Genomic DNA, 20,454 nt, shown 5'->3' with positions numbered 1-20,454 from the left:
GATTAATGATCAGAACCTGAAACTTTGACATATGATAATATAAGTAAAAAAACAAACTCGTTGCCGCTAGAAACAATCCAAACGGACGTTTAGAATTCAAGTTATGCTACATTTAAGATTTAAGCGAGATGGTACTGACCATAATCCGAACAGCGAGTCGGAAGTCGGGTTTTGGTCAGTAGCCTTAAAATTTTATTACGAGAATAAAAGTCTTCTGGACCGAAAATTGAATCCGACAAGAAGTATGAGAAAACATTAAGTCAAACAAGTTAACTATTTTGCCCTTTAACGAGTTTTAAACGAATTGACCAGTCAACACCCTTCAACCACCAAAATTGATTGAAGGTTATTGACTAGGTAATGTATATGAACGATTTCTATGTTTACAACTTACCCGAAAAGTGAAAGAATCAAGAGAAACGATGAGTCAAAGGTCCATACGTATGCAAAGTCAACCGGCTATGAACGTATCTTCAACCAAATAAGCAAAAACCGAAGATTTTGAGGAGGGACAGAGGATGTGATGGCTGAGAAGGCTTCTCTAGGGTTTAGGGATGATTTGTGGCAGAGAAATAATGATATTTTTATATAAGATTCACTAAATCGAACTAAATATGGTAACTTACTCGTTTAAGAACTGAATGTGCCTTTAATGATCAAATCAATTGAATAACCAGTAGATTTCATTCTTGGACAATTTTTTAAGTATATGGACATGTATTTTAATTATATTAGTTTTCTTGGGGCTTAAAACACTCGATTATGTCCTAAAATAAGCGATTTCGGGCCAAAAATGAACTAGGAAACGAAATCAACATACACGAACTGTGCAGACACCCCACGGAGGCGCGCGGCAACCTAGGGGGTCTCCCACCATGCGGTGCTCCGGGTTCTAGGAGGGAAAGTTTAATTTTTGACAAGTTAAGACCATAAACTTCCTGAAATTGCTATTTCTAGTTTATTGTTTTAAGTAAATCAAAGAATAAACATTTTGCAAAGTTCTAAGGGTATAAAATGAAAATTAAATTCTTAGTTACTTATGAACACTTGATTTTGATTAACTATAAAGATCTAAAATGTTCCGAGTTGGGTTAAACGCAAACGAATACGGGTTCGAAAAATCCGAGATGTTACAGTCTCCCCTACTTTATAGAATTTCGTCCCGAAATTAAGGAAAACCAAAACATAATCGTTTTGAAAACAATTTAAACTTTTAAAGAAAAATATCATGACATAGAACTTCCAATAACCGAAGCAACGCTTCAAATGACAATCCGATAAGGGCACTTTTATATAGGATGTACCAGCGGCGTATCCACCATGTCCTTATCATCTCATCATTCGTACCATTACCCAAGCTACCTTAGGTTTTATATCATGACACACAATTTTATGTATTATGCTTTTCATGCGAGGACTTTGGTAATTACGTGTCGACCCATAATTACTTAGATCGTCGGATGGTCCGCATAATCCGTTCCATCATGTGAGTTATAAAACATTTAAAATCATCATTTTGTAAGAAATAAATGTTTTGATAAATTTAAATATAAATTCAATAGATACTTATTTAATGTTCGGATTTGATTAATAAAACCAGGTGATTTCTATTATATCTTTTGATTAGGAAAGTTACAATTTTTGGAGATTGAAATGGATTTCTTGAAGCAAACATTTGAAATGAATTATGATGATCGAGAATAAGCTAAGAGTAGAATATGAGGTTAACTGTAATAGATAAAGGAATTTGATTTTATGAGATGATATGCGCAAAAGTTTAATTCATAACAATTCTTAAGATCGAGAGTGTTTTTTTTATGTTTTTTTTTTGGTGAGTCGAGTTTAGTTAGTTGAGAACTTATGAGATTTAAAGAGAAGTTTAATATAAAGTTAAAGCTTTTCAAGTTTGGGATTTTGAGATGTGATTAATTCGATTTTTATAATAAAATTTTATAATAATTAGTAAATAATAATATCAATGAAAATGCGAAAATGTACATATTCAAATAAATCGTTAATAGATTAAACTGGGAAGCGGATATTCCCGAATCACCGAGATAGTCCTATTCCAATTAAATATTTAAAATTAGATAAATTATAAGGTAGGTAATTAAAGATATTAAATTCGATTAAATTTGGGAATTCATGGATTTTTTAATTTTTCACAAAATCGTTATAAATATTAGGAAATATGTAAATTGAATTATCGATAATGGAAATTTAAGTAAATATCATAATTTTAAATTAATTGCGATAACAAAAATAAAATGTGAAATATTTAATAAAAATGAGATAAATGCGAGGCTAGAAATGCATGAACCACCATGACTATTCTAACAACTACGAATTTATCATTTAAAACGTTCAAAATTTTCAAGGTGTATCAAAAATCAAAATGGGGAGTTGAAATGTTTACGAACCAATGTTTAGTTTCAAATAACGAACTTAATCACTAAATAAAGTGAGTGATGAGTTTTAATGGAGATTAAATCTAAAAGTCAATTTTAATGAAAAAAAATTAATTAATGGAAGTTTTAATTTAATAATGAAAATTAAATTTAGAGGATGAAAATTTTAGCTTAATAATAATAAAATTTACATTAATTGAATTTTAATAATAAAGATTTATAAAATGGAAAGTAAGTTGTAAAAACAAACATGAGGTTGAGGAAAGACAAGTAGTAATAAAATATTTTATAGTTAAAATTGAGGGTACGGATTTAAGTGCACTTGGTAGTTTATAGTTTGAGAAAATAAATGAGAGTAAATAATTTAATTAACATTATAACAGATATAAGTTATTATAAGATTTATTGTTTGGGGTATTTTAGTTTTGTCGAGGTTGGCGGTTGTTTGGTTAACGGAATACAGCAGCAAACTCCTTGGCGATTTTGGTAATCAAATGGCGATCATGAGAATCAGATGAACGATAGTGATTACGATGATGGATTCTTAGGGAAAACATTCTATGATGACCAAAGATGAAACTTTACGAGATGATGGGTAAGTTGTGTGGATAAGTTGATGTGGGATAATAGAGAAGTGTACTTAAATAGAATTGTGCAAGTGATGACTCGAGGACGAGTCTGGATTTTAAATAATGAGAATAATTTTTGGAGATATTTAATTTAGTAACTAATGTTTTGTAAAAATTTCAAAAGTAAAATATTATTGGGTTGGGCTTTCCATGGGCTTCCTATGGTAGCTCAAGAACCCAATTTAAATAATGAAATACGCTCAATGAGTTGGTCTCCCATGAGCTTTTCATGGCAATTTAATGGCCCAACTAAATAAAACAACATAAAGTTTGTGAATTGGCCTCCCATGAGCGATCCATGGCATTTTGATAGCCCAATTCAAATAACGTGTAATAAACAATTGGGTTGTTTAGCCCATGAGCGTGTACATGACATTTAACTTACCCAACTAATTAACTAATTATCGAATCAATGGAGTTGTTCGGACCATGAGCGTTACATGAAATTTAACCGACCCAACTAAATATCGAATCAACAAATCAAATATTAGTAGTTGGTGTATCTCGGGAACCACCCTGGACGATACGTTCCAACCCAGAGATCAAATAAAAAATGGTTTAAGAAATGAATAGTTGGAGTGCCCATGGATTTACATGGATTTTTACCCAACTAAGCATTTAAAATAATTTAAAACACAATTTGGAAGTATAACCGTTTAGCCGGTTATGTTTACCATGCAACCGTTTAGCTGATTATAGGTACCACTTAAAGTTATGGTTGTACGAAATTTGTCATACCCCCATGCTTCAAGGTGAAAGAGCAAAAACAAAACACAGGAATTCTTAAGGAATTCCCACAATAAAAAATAATCTACCAAAATAAAAGATTTAGAAAAATATTTTGAATGTAAGGCATAGCCTCGGAATTTATGTGTTTGTGCAATAAACAAATAAAATACAATAAAATAATTAATCTAATTAAGCTGTAAACAATTAAATAGCACATAAAAGGCAGTTTAGATAAGCACGTATAGGGTTCCTAATATATGTCTATGACAATTTCTAACGACCTATCTTATAACATTCGGCTCTGATACCAATCTGTCACACCCCAACCTAAGGCGGAAATGTCGGGGCATGATCTGATTGCTCACAGCTCGAAGATACTGTCATCTATAAATGAACTAGGAAACGAAATCAACATACACGAACTGTGCAGACACCCCACGGCGGTGCACGGCCACCTAGGGGGTCTCCCACCATGCGGCGCTCCGGGTTCCAGGAGGGAAAGTTTAATTTTTGATAAGTTAAGACCCTAAACTTCCTGAAATTGCTATTTCTAGTTTATTGTTTTAAGTTAAATCAAAGAATAAACATTTTGCAAAGTTCTAAGGGTATAAAATGAAAATTAAATTCTTAGTTACTTATGAACACTTGATTTTGATTAACTATAAAGATCTAAAATATTCCAGGTTGGGTTAAACGCAAACGAATACGGGTTTGAAAAATCCGAGATGTTACATTTAAGGCTTACAAGATCAAGTAGCAGTTCTAGAATATGATTCGAGAAAAAAAATGAAGAAATTTGTTGACTCAAATAATTGGAGGCATTGAGAGGTGACAATAATAGATCTATTATTCGTGTGTTACGTCGTTGTATGATGACATCATCAAAAAAGAGTCATTCAAGTGACGTGTTGAATGTTGAGAAGGTAACTAAAAATTATCTAGTTATGGGTGTAAACGAGTTTACAACCTTAGAATAGAATGAAATTGAAAAGGATAAATATGCCCTAACTTCAATTTCATTTTTTGCAGGAAGTAAGAAGTTCCAAGAGAAAAGCCATTGAAAGCCAACCGAGACTTTTTACATCCGAATTTAAAATTGCAAAGTTAAAAACCTGAAATCTCATTTGTATCTATTGTGTCATAATTTGTTCTAACTTTTAGATGCTAATTTGTGCTCTTTTGCAGAGTTTTTTTCAACTACAAACTCTTGGCTCGGTCAAAACGTAACATTACATGTTGCTTAATGTTTGTCCTGTTTGGTTTGAGGTTAGTATCGCATGTAAAGATTTAGTTTGCTGTGTTTTTTGGTATGGTATTGTTATGTTATTATTTGAAGATAGTGTAACAATTGTACTACAATTTTTCTGTATATACATGTTTTTCGGTATGGTATTATTTTGTGTACCCTTTTTTAAGGATAGAAAGTGATATTGAAGGGATGTCATAACAATTGGGTAAGAAAATTGTACTGGTATTTGTAAAAAATAAAGCCTTTATTGTTTTAACTAAAAAAACATTTGGGTAAGAAAATTTTTTAATTAATTTATAAATATTTGAATAACAAGAATAATACAAGTTGAAAATGAATTGAAAAGGATAAGTATGCTACCTTTTCTGTCAAAAAGGCACAACACACACATCTAGGTGAATGAGGTTCGGTGTGCCCTAGGCGTTTAGAAGGTCCATATCTTATTGAACCGTGACCGAGGTCTAACATGAACTACTACACTAAGTATGCTTTAAAACCGGTTCATACTGGCCGGTTGAATCGGCTATACCATATTCCAAACAGGCTGCCAGTATTTAGAGCCCGATTATATTAATCATTTGTTCATGTACATGGCCCACAAGTCTAATCAAGCCCGATTAAATACCCATCTCGCCCCTCCACGATAAGCAAAAAACAATTATTGATTGAATCCTTGTTGCATTGCCTCCGCACCTCAAGCCAAACTTATACTGATGGGTCCCCGCCGCAAAATGCGGACACACTTACTAGTTGTCATAATGTAGCTTAAGTATTGATACTAAATTCTGATTAATCTCCAGAATATTTAAGGTATCATAAAGTGTATTTAGAAGAAAATTTATCATGGTTCTAATAACCTTAGCATTTAAATTTGTCAATAACACTCATGTTAGTTATTTGTTGATTTCGGGTAAATATATAGAACTAGACTCAACCAATCATGTTTTAATGGGAATATTAGGATTAGCAGACTCAAATATCATTAATATACAACTATTAATTTTAGCCAGTTGTTCTTTTGAATTAAGGATTGTCTTGTTGCTTATGCCTGATCTAATGGCATATTTTTGCAATGAGACTTCTCCTTATAGAACTTAAAAAGCTAGAAGTAATACTTGATTTTGTATATAAACCTTAGAATTATCTTCTTTTAGGTTTTAGTGGTAGTGAGTAGAATAACATCTTATTTCCATGTGTAAACCCTTAATTTTATGGGTCATGGTATTGTACATTATGATGTATTCAAGAATAACATTTAACCTTATAGTTAGAATTTAGAAGGAATACATGCATCTTAAAAGTTATTTTGACTAGTCTTAGAAAAAACTAAATCTAGAATAACTATAGTGATAGCATTTATTTAAATAAGTTCTTGATTATCATTATTATAAAAGACATTATGATTGATCATCCCATTTGTTATGCTCTAGTTTTCAATATAATGATTGTTATTAGTAAGAGCAGTAGGATAGTCATATTATGTCTTAAGGGATAATTAAAACTGAGAAGAGCTAAATGCTATTGAAACTCTTTATGGTATAAAACTTATATTATGTTTTAATATTAGAGTCGATGAGATAGTTATTTATAAAAGAAAATTATAGTGAGTAACGCTATGGGATATTAAAATAATACAGATTAAAATTTAGGCAAATTGGAAATAAATAATCTCAACTTTTATGTATTGGCCGATAATAATCCCAACTTTAAAAAATCACTATTGGCGGTCCCAACTTTCAACTATTTTTGTCTCAATGGACCTCCGTTAAAAAATACTTAACGCCATTAAGTTTTTTTCCGAGTTTCAAACTGACGCTTTAGGGATTTTGATCGGAAGAACAATACGATTCGATTAATTTAAAACTTATCTCGAAACAGTGATCAAATTGACGAAACAATGTTTCAATTTGGGTGTTTGAATTTCCCAATTAACAAAAATCAAGTCATTGAATCACTATTTCGAGACAGTTTTTACATCAATCGAATCGTATCGTTCTCCCGATCAAAAGCCCTAAAACGTTGGTTTGAAACTCGGAAAAAAACTTAACGACGTTAAGTGTTTTTTAATAGAGGTCCATTGAGACAAAAATAGTTGAAAGTTGGGACCCTGGTAGTGATTTTTAAAGTTGAGATTATTATCGGCCAATACACAAAAGTTAGGATTATTTATTTCTAATTTTCCTAAAATTTATGATCATTAGATTAATGAAGGATCATTAATGTGAGGACCATTATATTTTATTGAAGATGCAATATGTCTATAATTAGCATCAAACTAATAGAATATAATTAAAAGTTCTACTTAAACAAAAAATAAATTACCTTTGAACAGAATTAAATTTTATTTAAGTATGTGTGCATAACAATTTTAATTTTGCTAGATAAAAATGTAGCACACCATTTGTGGGCAGAAGTGAGATATTTGTATCATGTTAGGCAAAAACTAACAAAAGCTTTCAATTAGACTTGAATGATAACGTAAATGTAACACATCACCTTTGGGTAGAAGTGATACATCAAAATTCACTCAAGTTAAGTTTTTTATGTTTTGTAAAATTTTATAAGATTTAATTATTTACAAAGCATTTAATTAGGAACAGTTTGTAGGAAAATTAGAATTCTCGCGAAATTAGTTATCGAGACTTTTGAGTTCTTGGGAATTATGAGTTCTCGGGAATTTTAGTGAGCCTGGATTTTAGTGGGTTTTTAGGATTTTGGAGTTTTCGAGTTTTATAAGGTTTTCTAGATTTTGGTAAACCAAAACCATTTTAGAAAAAACCAAAATCTATTTATAAATCCTTAATCCATAAACTATTTTTAACCCATGAATTATTATATCCCATAAATTATTTTTAAATCCCATAAACTAATTTATGATAAAGACGAAATTCGAATTTTAATGGATTATCTTGTTTACTAATTTAAATAATTTAATTACAGTTATCCAAGATTTTGAAATTTTTTGTTGATAAAACTATATCATGCTTTAAAATTTTTTAATAGATAAAAATCCATCAAAATTAGAAACAACATATTTTATTCCTACGATTCATACAAAATAAGGACGATTATTCGAATTTTATGATAAACATGAAGAACATCTTCGAGTAATCTTTAGTCAGTTTTCTCTGGAATCGAAACCTTAAACATATTGTTAACATATTTCTGAGTATATTAATGTTTTAAATATGAAGTTTAGCAATTGTAACCAGTTTTCTTAACAAAACATGAAAACAGAAAACCGAAAAAATTAGGGTTTCAATCAAAATTCTTGTATTTCGATTTTAATTCCAGATTTAGGAAAACATGAAGAACCGTTTATCAACATTACTCTGATACCACATGTTGATCAGTTCTTCGTGTTAGTAATGGAAAAACATGATAATATGATAAACCTACAATTATATGTGTACCTGTTACAGCATGGAGATTAGTAACCATATCAGAGAATGATGTAGATGACATGATTGTCAGTTTGGTCGAATTCCTCTTTAGGGTGTATAGTTAAGGATGGGTTAGGGCTCTTGATAGGAACCTGGTTTTAGGGGGGGGGGGGGGGGAGAGAGAGAGAGAGAGAGGAGGCAAATGAATTTCTTATGTGTGTGAGATTAGATTATTATGTTAATTTATTCTCTTTATATATACCGAAGGAGAAACTCTTTATTAGCTAGTAAGGGTAATATGTCCCATCAGCAATTACCAAGCTAATGTATAATAAGGTATATAACAATTTTGATCTATTATAAATTGATATGGGCCATTGGATGAAATTTAACAAAAGAGGATAGGATGGTCTATAGGTATTTTATTATTTTTGAAATTATACGTGATTAATACCCCTATTTTAATGGATCTAAAATAGTTTTCTATACATGCTTTTGTTTATTGATTTAAATTAATGTTTATGGCATGCCCATCACAAGTGATCGAAGACAATCAAACTGATAAAATCGAACACAATCCGTCCTTCTCTCATTCAGAGATTCGATTGTTATGATTTCTCATCATGACTTCTGACTTATGCTAATCATAGTTTCATACTGTTGTCCATAGGTCATTGTCATACTTGTATGTGCTAGGAGAAAAAATATGGCTCATCATCCAATAATGGAGAAAATCAATTGTAATGGGGGGATGGGGCCGGGGCTTTTCCCTCTCAATGTTTTACATTTACTAGTAGTATGTATTATTAGTTATTGAAACTATAAACTTGGAAGAGACCGACAATCCCAAATCATCATACCCCATAAATCAATCAGTTTTCATAATTGAATCCAGCATGTTCACGTAAAAATCAAATCATCTCCCAAATCATTTCCGTGTTCATCGATTGTTTATCTTTTCTTTGTTCGTCATTTGATTCTCAAAATAATTCTCTATTGGTCTGGTAACTGTTTTGTTTTCGGCAACGGTGGCCGGTAGCGCTGCTAGAGTAGCAAGACGGATGAAGACGGCTCCAAGAAATCCAAAGACAGGTGGTGTTTCATCGTCGGAGAACATTGAAGACATGATCGGTTGTTCGAATCGTTTTGTTTTAGTTATTGTGTGTTTAATACTTGTGCATTTTTGTTAATGAAAGTTTGTTTTTATTCTTGGTGTTGTGTTTTAAATTTGGATTAAAATCTGGTGCTTTTTTAAATTTTGATTATTTTGATTTAAAACATACTGTTATATATCTTGTTATGTTATTGGTGTTGTGTTTTAAATTTGGATTAAAAAATGATAAGTATAGATTGCTAATGTTTCCATATATAATATAACACATTGGACGATTATGCCACTGGAGTACTATAAAAGCAAGCATTAAAATAAAACACACAGCCTACAAAACACACTTTCCATCTAGACCATCAGATCACTAAATCTAACGCACCAGATTACTTCTTACACTTTTTAGACACATTCGACTTCTTATTGTAACTCCACCATATATATATATGGGAGATTTCAAATGAGAACAACTTTGAGTTTTAAGACTCGAAAAAACATGATGTAACAATTTTTTTTGAATTTTTTTTACACATGCGTAATATATGTAGGTTACATATACGTAAAAAAAATTATAGAAGTTTTTACGCACCAGGTCTACTTTTTACATATGTATAACGGACGTAAAAATTAGTGTAATCACTTACATCTTTGTTCTATCTCCTATTTCGAATTTTTAATCAGATTTAATCTCAACCACATAATCTAATCCATTTAATTAATTGTGTGGCCAAGAATGAAGTTCTTAAATTCATAAATCTTAACAAGGTTATCAAAATATCCTTCCCCTATATATATATATAGAAAAGGGTTAAAATAAATATACATAGTTTTGTAGGAAGAGTAGGAAGGACATAAAATTTAGAGTTAGGAAACTATGTAGACTAAATCCTAGATCCTAGGAAACTATTTGGTATTTTTGAAACTACTAATCTTAACCACTAGATCATAGATCCAATGAACTAGATTTATTCTTACTATTCCTAGAAAACTATCTCTTTTTACTATAACTCACCCCTATATATATATATATACATATATATATATATATACGGTAAGGTTAAAATGAAAACCCATTTGAGTTGTGAAAACCTGCGAAAACCCTATGTAACATCGTTTTTTTTGTTACATGTAATATATGTTGTAACATTTAATACAAAACATCGAAACATCAAAAAAAAAATGTTTTGCTATTTTTTAACATTTTTTTACTAATTTTTATATATGTTTTCAGGAGAGAGAAAAAGTTATATTTATATTTACATTTTTTATTCACTTTAATTGTGGATCACAAGATTTAAACATTAATTAAAAACATATGGTTGAGAATGAGTTTCTAGAGTTTTCACAACTCAAGTGGGTTTTCATTTTATACTTAGCCTATATATATATATAGGAAGTATAGAATGAAAACCCACTTGAGTTGTGATAACCCACGAAAACCTTATGTAACATCGTTTTTTTTTTAGTTTTTTTTGTTACACACATAATATATATTTAATACAAAACATCGAAAACTAAAAAAAAAAATTGTTTTGCTATTTTTTAACAGTTTTTTACTAATTTTTATATATGTTTTCAGGAGAAAGAAAAAGTTATATTTATATTTACATTTTTTATTCACTTTAATTGTGAAACACAAGATTTAAACTTTAATTAAAAATATGTGTTTGAGACAATGTTGTAAAACTCCCGAGTAGGCGGCCGAGTACTCCCCGATTACTCCCCGCCTAAATCGAGTACTCCCCGCCTCGGCCGCGTACACCTTAGGTATTTTCCGAGTAATCCTCGACTACTCCCGAGTACTCGCAACTCCCCAGTCGACCGCCTAGGACCGCCTAACGACTTTTAAAACCTTGGTTTGAGAATGTGTTTCTAGAGTTTTCACAACTCAAGTGGGTTTTTATTTTAACCTATGTGTTTTTTCATATTTGGTAGGTCATAATTTATAAAGAAGTTACATTTTTTTATATTTTTATATATAGTTAAATCAACCAATGTTGAATTCTTAATTTTTTAGTCAAATTCAATGTTGTCGATTAATCCATATAATTTTTTTATTCTACTAATTTGAATTTTATATATTTGTCCAGATAATAGTTCCAAAATTCAATAGCGCTGATAATTACACAGAGTACTTAAATGAACCTACATGGTACATAAATGAACCTACACCTAAATATAAATGCACACACACAATTAGAAATACCATCGACAAAGTATATAAACGAACGTACGCAGTACATAAATGAACTTGCATACGATAAAAAAAATTACACATACACAGTACATATATAAACATACACAGTACATAAATGAACCTACATATGATAAAAACTTATACATACACAATTTGAAATACCATATACATAGTACACATATAAACCTACACAGTATATATACGAACTTACACAGTACATAGTACATAAATGAACCTACACACGATAAAAATTAGACATACACAATTAAAATACCATTTAGACAGTACATATATGAAACTACATACTACAAAATAAACTTTTTTTTATTACATTAAACAACAATATATGGATCCTACATAAATTTTTATATCACAAACACTGTACACACACTATATATATATATGGATCCTACACAAATTTTTATATCACAAACACTGTACGTGTATACAATATGCAAGCTAGTCTGAAAAAAAAACACAAAAAAAAACAAGAAAAAAGACTATCATAATAATAGATGAAATAAAAGAAAATTAAATAAATCACAAATGAATTGAATTCAATTAATTATCAATCAATGAAAATTAAAGGTCGAAGCTTTTAACAATAAACATTGGGAGTCACACTTTTCTTTTATTTTAATTGTGTTAAACAAGTTACCATATTACCCTTTTTAATTAAAATAATCCTTATAATAAATTCTAATTAATTGCAAAAATGCCACTTTCGTTAATGACCAGTGATTAGTAACATCAATGGTTGAAATCGACTTCTCGCACTTCTCACTATAATATCACTTTTCGCAAGATCCATCCCCTATATATATATATATATATATATATATATATATATATATATATATATTCTTACAGCACACGGTAAAAAAAATATTGGTTTTGTTGTTTAGATGCTTGTTCTTGTGGTCGGCTTTATTTATATGGTCATATAACTTACTTAGATTGCATAAGGTGTTTAAAAGGTGTACATAGTATATTGGTGAGGTGAGATGTATTAATATATTATAATCAAGGTTGTAAAAGTCGTTAGGCGGTCCTAGGCGGTTGACTGAGGAGTTGCGAGTACTCGGGAGTAGTCGGTGATTACTCGGAAAATACCTTAGGAGTACTCGGCCGAGGCAGGAAGTACTCAATCTAGGCGGGGAGTAATCGGGGAGTACTCGGCCGCCTACTCGGAAGTTTTACAACATTGATTATAATGATGAAATAAGATGCAAGTATATTGAATCATATGTGTGAAAAGAGAGACGTATTTAGTGCGTTAAAAGAATATGATAATACATTGATGAAATGAGATGTACGTACGTAATAAAATGGTGAAATGACTAAATGAGATGTAAGGATGTCATAATATACTAGTGAAATCAGATATATGTAATAAAATGGTTAAATGAAATGTGAGGATCTCAAAATATATAAGTTAATAAAATGGTGAAATGAAATGTAAGAAGCTCGTAATATGTTGATAAAATGAGATGTATGTAATAAAATGGAAGTGAGTAGTTAAGGATCTCATCCTATATCAGTAATGGAAGGGTGAAATGAGGAATACATATTAAATAATATGCATTGATATGCTCTAATATGAAAGTGTATAAATTTTATGTTCTCACTCCCAAACTAACGTTTTAAATCAATACTTTTCACCATAAAGTGAAGGATAATGACGGGGCGAGTCTCACATGTTATTATAAAATCGAACACTACTTACACTTAAAAGACCAACTTTTTTAATATAATAATAAACAAGTTTCCATGATATGTATATGAGTCTAAACTTACTCATCTTGTCATTGGTTTTGAAATTAAGTAATGAGAATTGTCGATGGTGTTTTGTAAATCAAGATAATTGATTACATGTGCTTCTGCATAATTAAGTTTTAAAAGAAAAAAAAAATTATGATCGATATTAAGGATATTATTAAAATAATAATATTCTATGTTAAATAAAGCAGGGGTGTTTTATTATTTATTATTTACATTACCAGAAAACTAAGCATTTTCAACACTATTTTATTTTTTTGTTGCAAGTGAACCGCAAAAAACTCATTCGACCAAAGATGCGTTGACAAAAATCTCCGGCAAGCTTATAAAATATAATGCGACCTGTCTTTAGTCTTGCAATCATTTATGGTAATCAATGTGATTTTTTGATATAGAAGATTTTATAAAGAACATTTAATCGTTGAAAGTGAGTCTTACAAACTTTAATTTTTTACTTACTTTTCATAAATAGCATTAAAGCAAAAGATATGAACCAAATGTCAACATTTTACCAGCTAATTAACAATAACACAATTTAAAAGCCTTCCCAAAATGCTACCAGAAAACAATTATAAATTCATCGTCATTTCTTTCATCCATTCATTCAACCAAAACTCCAACAAATACATTCAATTCATCCATGGCTTTCACAAAACCATGTTTTCTCGTTCTTTTGCTGTCAGCAACACTGCTAGCTGAGGCACAAATCCCAGGTTTTGGGCTCGACCCATCGGCGCCTTCACAATTCCCTTCGTTGGGAAACTTGCAACAATGCTGGATGTCTCTGGAAGAAATTACTGGTTGCAATGCAGAAGTTTACCGAGCTTTCTTTACTGGCAAGGTAGGGCTCGAAGCTGTTGGCCCTTCGTGTTGTATGGCAATTAAGGACATAACTTCACATTGTTGGTCTCAAATGTTTCCCAACACACCATCTTTCCCTTCGTTGCTAAGTAGCTATTGTGCAAACTTTCAAACCGGACAAGCTGATGCACCAGCGCCTTCTCTCGAGCCAGCAGACCTTTTGATCGAATAAGCGTGTGCACCGTGTTATGGCTAGCCTCATTTGTGTTTTGTGATGTTAATTTAATTATTGTTTGATTTGGTATTTCTCTGCACGTGAACGAGAACTACTTAATGATAATATTCCAGCTGCTATAATAAAGATTTATTTACGGTTTTCTAAGTTTTTTTTTTCATAATCAATATGTTTTTATGATCGGTATTGTATACTTGTCAAACAACTAGTTAACAAAATTAAATAGTGATTTATTAGTGACAATATGACAAATTAAGTAATTAATTAACAACGCTGAATATACAAGCAATTTAGGGATATAATTGCATGAGTTTGCTACCCTTTTTCTACTGTTATAGATACAATGTGTACGATATCCCGTTTTTTAAATATTACCATTATAGATAGAGATGGGAAAAAATTCAAATACCCAATTGACCGGCAATTTGAGCAAATAATCAATGGTTGTAAGAGATACACAACGTGGTAGGAGAACAAAGGTCTAGCAGAGCTGGCTTTGGGCGAACGGGGAGACGGTGGACCGGTGGCATTGTGAGGAAGGTCCCACAGTGTTTTAAAGTTGATTTGTACCGATCGATTGAACCGGTAATACCGGGTTTCGCATATATTTGGCCGGTATTTTGAGACTGATATTTTTGGACGGTTGCTATAGCATTGAACCGGCTTTTTTTGTAAATACCTGTTTAAACAAGTAAAATATTTTTAAGCCCAGGAATTTTTTGATATTTTGCGGCCCATATTTAATAAAAAAAATACTTAGTAAACTTTTGGATTATTTTTCAAAAATAGAGTGCATTTGAATTATATTTTTATTATGGATTAACTTTTGGATTATATTTTATTTTGATCATATAAGTTTTAGGTTATTTTTTGAGTTAAAGTTGCATTTATATGAAACTACAAGGTAAATTATTGTACCCGGCTGAACCTCCCAGTACAATTCGATTCAACCGGTTGTATCATTTTTTAGTTCAATCCAATATGAGTTAAAAACCAGCTTTTAAAACATTGAGGTCCGGAGATTGAGGCATGGCCCAGCAAAAGTTGGAGCGGACGACAGGGTGAGGGTCATTTGTGTTGTTTAAAGGTTTAATGATTATAACAACAAACAAGCTATCTTAAACGATTTTAAATATATTAATAAATAATAAAATTTAATTATTATTTTTATAAAAGTAATAGTTTGAATCAATGAAAGAAATCTAATACCTCCACAAATTTCAATAAATGAAATACATAAATTACCCTCCTAAAAATAAAAATTACATAACACTTGGATAGTAAAATATTATTTCTGGATGGTGCTTTTCCTCGATGTCGATACTTTTAACGTGACATTGAGCACTCCAAAATTAAGTTGATTGACTTGACTCTAAGGCGGGTTGGTACAAAATTCAAAGTCGGCGTCAGACTAATTTGTATTTTATATCTTTTCTACCTAGTTATCACTTGGACAGTAATGCTTTGTTGAATCTCAGTCAATGAACCAACAAGTTCAAGAAATAGCGGCAGACTGTCACCAGCTGCCGGAAAGATATATCCGTAAACATGATAAAGAGTACGCTAATGATCATGTCAGTGCATCTTCTCCAGCTGAAATTCCTACTTAACTTCATCTGCTGTGGAGCTCGTTAACCTTAAATCAGCTGTTACCACTTGGGGCTGCTTTCAGGCAATTAACCATGGAATTGAAAGCTCATTTCTGGAGAAAGTTCGCGAAATCGGGGACGATTACCGGCGGATGAGAAGAAGAGATACTTGAGAGAAGAAGATGATGTTGATGGCTATGGCAATGACATGGTTCTCTCGGATGACCAAGTTCTTGATTGGACTGATAGACTTTATCTCACTGTTCTTCCGAAAGACCAACGAAAGATTCAGTTTTGGCCTCAAAATCCTCCTCACTTCAGGTATCAAATTAATCCTGGGCAAGGTGGGCGACCAATTGATGCTTGCAAGATTTGATTGTGTCCAGAAAATAAGATAAAGAGTACCATTTTATAATATGACTGTATTGATTGTGGTGTTAGGTAGTTTTCTATAAGAGAATTAGAAAACATATAAAATGTACCTATTTGAAGTTGGGAGTTCTATTTGCCGTGGTGATAACCGTATCCATTTTACTGGTACCAAACTGTTGCTGGTTGCAAGTTCACTTGTCATTGTAATTTGGTGACTGAACACTTGGTGAACTTTTGGATACCTTTTACCACCCGGTAAGGGTGCGTTTGTTTCATGGAATTTGCTTTTTATAGAGTATTGGAAGTTATCAAAATGAATTGGATTTCAAGGAATCAGATTTGAAATTCAAACTTTCCAAAAGACAATAGAATATAGAAATTGAAATCTATAAAAGATTTTTGAATTTGCGAGTGTATTTGAGATTTTGAATTGAAATCTAGATCATTGAACGTGTGTGTGACTACTGTAGGCTTACGCCTTTTTAGCTTATCAAACTTCGGATGCTATCTTAATATTATGGGTAGTTTGTTTCTAATTCTGGTTTACCTAATAACAAGTGATATGTTCGATTGTTAGTCCTAACGAGTTGGGGTGTTACAAAATAACATTCCACAAGCCAATTGTTATATTCAAAGATGTATTGTCAGGCAGAAAAGTAACCACCAAATTCTTACTGCCATATTTGATGATATAACACTGGCTTATGTTCTTAGTCTGGTGAGAGCTACAAAATAACAAGAAATATATAAAGAAGCATGGACTAGAGCAACAAGCACCCAAGAACAGATGAAAAGAGTACCATCTTCCAAACATTCTCAAATCTTGCAAGCATCGATCGGTCTCTTACCTTGCTGGTAATTCTCGAAAAAGAAGCCAGCAGAAAATGTTAAGTTCTTGTATAACCTTGGTGTAACATCCGTGATCAGCCCGTCTACAGGTCCGATATCCTTTTTAGTTTGAGGCATGCAGAACATAGCTAGAGTCATCCTTTCCCTTTTAGAGTTCACCAACACTCGATGCATGGGGCTCTTGAATAGCCCATTACTCATTAGCTGCACATTTACATATCGTTCAGTCACCAGATTGACAAGTAATTACATTCACATAAGAAATACCTGGATTTGATCACCAACATTGATGGTTAAAGCATCAGGAACAATAGGAACTCCAAACCACTGCCCATCCTTCAAAACCTGAAGACCTTCAACCTCTCTGTCTTGCAACAGGTATGTGACGGCGGAACCATCGCCATGTGGTTTGACTCCTAGCACTTTATCAGGCCATCGACAAGGAGGGTAGTAGTTAAATCTTGCAATCATTTTTGCACTTGTCCCATATTGGTCCCAGAAACAATTCTCCTCCAAGTCCAATGATCTAGCCATGGCTTTTAGGATAACTTCATTAATCAACTCTATTTTAGAGCAATATTCATCAACAACTTCCCTGAAGTTGGTGGGATTTTGAGGCCAAAGCTGAAGCCTTTGTTGATCTTTTGGAAGAACAATAAGATAAAGTCTATCAGTCCAATCAAGAGTCTGGCTATCTGAGAGAACCATGTCATTTCCATAGCCTTGAAGATCATCATCTTCCCTCAGACATTTCTTCTTCTCCTCGGTTGATAAATCGAAGAAACGTCTGCTGATTTGGCGAACTTTATCCAAAAGAGAAGCTTCAATTCCATGGTTAATTGCCTGAAAGCAGCCCCAAGTGGTGATGGCTGATTTAAGCCTGCCGAGCTCCAAAGGTGACCAAGTTAAGAGACTAACATCAATGACCGGAATCTCCGTTGGAGAGGACTCGCCCGCAGTGGTGATGCTACCATACTCTTCGTCTTCTTTACGTATAAATCTTTCTGGCAGCCGCTCACACTGGGCTGCTATTTCCTGAACTTGATTGTTCATGGACTTGCGTTTTTCCGGAGCAACTGCCGACTGTGATACAAGTTGTAATTATTGATCAAATTGGTTTTTATTCAAATGCCCAAGGACGCCAACTTTGACTTTTGTACTCACCCGCTATAAGATAATCAAATTTGACCACAGGATCAAGATGATAAGGTGTTTGTTGACCTCCACCGCCCCCTGTTTCTTCCTCACCCCATTTCGATAAATTAAAAATCATAATATGTATAGGGAAAATTCTAAAAATAAGTTTTTATAAAAACAAATTTCTAGTTTTAGGTATCATTTATAAAAAATTTCAGAAATATGTATTATAAACCAGTCGTCGTGACGAGTAATTTGTTGAACCAATTAAAACTTGCCGCGTGTCCTTAAATTAACTGTAACAAGCACGTTCACTAATCATTTACTCGTCACGACTAAATAAGTTTTATAACTCGTAATCAACACACACGAGTAATTCATAAGTCACATTGATTATTGCTTTAAGTTACGGGATGGTTGAATTAGGTTGAGAACAATAAATAAATGCATGTAATAATAAATGCATACATCTTTTACCAAACGAATGAATACATGCATGCATGCATTTGTTTTACCAAACCATCTAATTTTATTAGATGTATGCATCATTTTTAATTTCGTGAGAAACAAAACAATACATACATATGCCCGGAGACAACATTTTTTCGATGGACTAACGATGACGAGGTTGGTTTGGCAAAGGCTTGGATTTACGTGAAGAACCACAAAAACATACATTCAGAAACCCCGTTTTGGTCTAGAGTCTTTCCACTTATGCTGCAGCCCGTTATGGTATACCCTGTCATACCCCAGATGAACTTTGTGCAAAGTGACGGGTTTGAAAAATACTGTTAGGTTTTTGTTTTTTCAAAGGTATAATGTCTATAGTCTACGGACCACATTTGCCGACATCTGTAGCAGGAGAGATAGACCAAATCTCTGCAGTCTGCAAGAAGACGACTGTTTGTTTTTTAACATCTGCAGACTGCTATAACTTTCAATATATAGCTTTGTACCAAAAATACAAATTATCTAGCAACAATTAAAAATACATAAATCTAAATTTTATACCATTAAATACAAAATATCCATAATTAAAAATACTAACAATATCAAAATACATAGATTAACATATGTGAGAATCATTAGGCCTTTACAAATAATATATAAAAAAAGTTCCAGCGTTAATCTCATAATCAAATTGTCAAGTTCCATCAGTATAGCCATTGTTGAGTCTTGCCAAATCTAAATAAACAAACAAATAAATATAGGTTAGAATAAACTGAACAATCCAAAATAACCCGAACTAACACAAACAAAAACCAACAACATGACGCAAACTAACCCAAACACGACCAAAACCGTATAACCAGAACACTTTTTTTTAATAATATCTAAACACAAAAACCGAACAACTTGATTAACAAAAACCTAATAATTTAATTAAACAAATAAATTAACAAAAATCTAAAAAACTAATCAATTAACAAAACTAATTAACAATTACTACACTTGGAGAGGGCGTCAAAGCAGGAAGCGGAGGGGTCGGAGGTTGAAAGTGATGGGGTAGTGTGCAGCCGGCTACGTGGTGTGCAGCATAGTTGGTGGGCGGCGGCGTGGTGTGCAGCTGCAGAGTGGTGTGAGACAACGTAGGTGGCCGGCGGAATGGAGGATGGAGGGGCATGGGTTGATGGGAGCTGAGGGGTGGAAGAAAGAGTGTGTTTCTAGGGTTTGTAGATATGAATGAAATAAAATGTGAGAGAGGTTGGAAGACGTGAGAAGCAGTTGGTCTAGGTCTGCGCAAAAAAGAGGGCGCACAAACTTTTTTAATGAAATGTATTCTAAAAAACAAACAATTTGCAGACCTAAACGTCTGCACGTGGTCTGCGCGGTGCAGAGAAAAGAGGTCAGGAAGATCTTTTCTGAAAAAACAAACACCCCCTTAGTAAATTCAACCAATTCTACGTAGTTGCACGTGCGGAACTGCCCGAGCAGGAGCGCTAATAGAGGCACATCTTCGATACCAAAATGAGTTTATGAACAACGGTT

General features: G+C 32.4%; 2 protein-coding genes across 2 annotated transcripts; one reads left to right on the top strand and one right to left on the bottom strand.

The window, feature by feature from the left end:
- Positions 1-14,122: 14,122 nt before the first annotated feature.
- On the top strand, positions 14,123-14,515 carry LOC143598614 (egg cell-secreted protein 1.2-like). Its single transcript, XM_077076785.1, has one exon. It carries the CDS (start codon positions 14,123-14,125, stop codon positions 14,513-14,515), a length of 393 nt encoding a protein of 130 aa, XP_076932900.1.
- Positions 14,516-17,199: 2,684 nt separating this feature from the next.
- Positions 17,200-18,411, bottom strand: LOC143598612 (protein LATERAL BRANCHING OXIDOREDUCTASE 1-like). The gene is made up of 2 exons (XM_077076784.1): positions 17,596-18,411; positions 17,200-17,532 (listed from the first exon to the last, which is right to left on the bottom strand). Exons 1-2 carry the CDS (start codon positions 18,379-18,381, stop codon positions 17,296-17,298), a joined length of 1,023 nt encoding a protein of 340 aa, XP_076932899.1. The 5' UTR covers positions 18,382-18,411; the 3' UTR covers positions 17,200-17,295.
- Positions 18,412-20,454: the final 2,043 nt, after the last annotated feature.

This window comes from Bidens hawaiensis, unplaced genomic scaffold, assembly GCF_021521415.1.
Source record: "Bidens hawaiensis isolate Kalapana, Puna unplaced genomic scaffold, B.hawaiensis_p1.1 tig00050573_1, whole genome shotgun sequence".
NCBI classification, from domain to species: domain Eukaryota; kingdom Viridiplantae; phylum Streptophyta; class Magnoliopsida; order Asterales; family Asteraceae; genus Bidens; species Bidens hawaiensis.
Note: the sequence above shows the minus strand (reverse complement) of the source record. Positions and strands in the feature narration are given on the sequence as shown.

Excerpts from the sequence above, each read along its gene's own strand:
- LOC143598612 (XM_077076784.1), bottom strand. The coding sequence starts at position 18,381 with ATGAACAATCAAGTTCAGGAAATAGCAGCCCAGTGTGAGCGGCTGCCA. Across the intron at positions 17,533-17,595 it reads ATGTTGGTGATCAAATCCAG|CTAATGAGTAATGGGCTATT; the intron begins GTATTTCTTATG and ends GTAAATGTGCAG.
- LOC143598614 (XM_077076785.1), top strand. The coding sequence starts at position 14,123 with ATGGCTTTCACAAAACCATGTTTTCTCGTTCTTTTGCTGTCAGCAACA.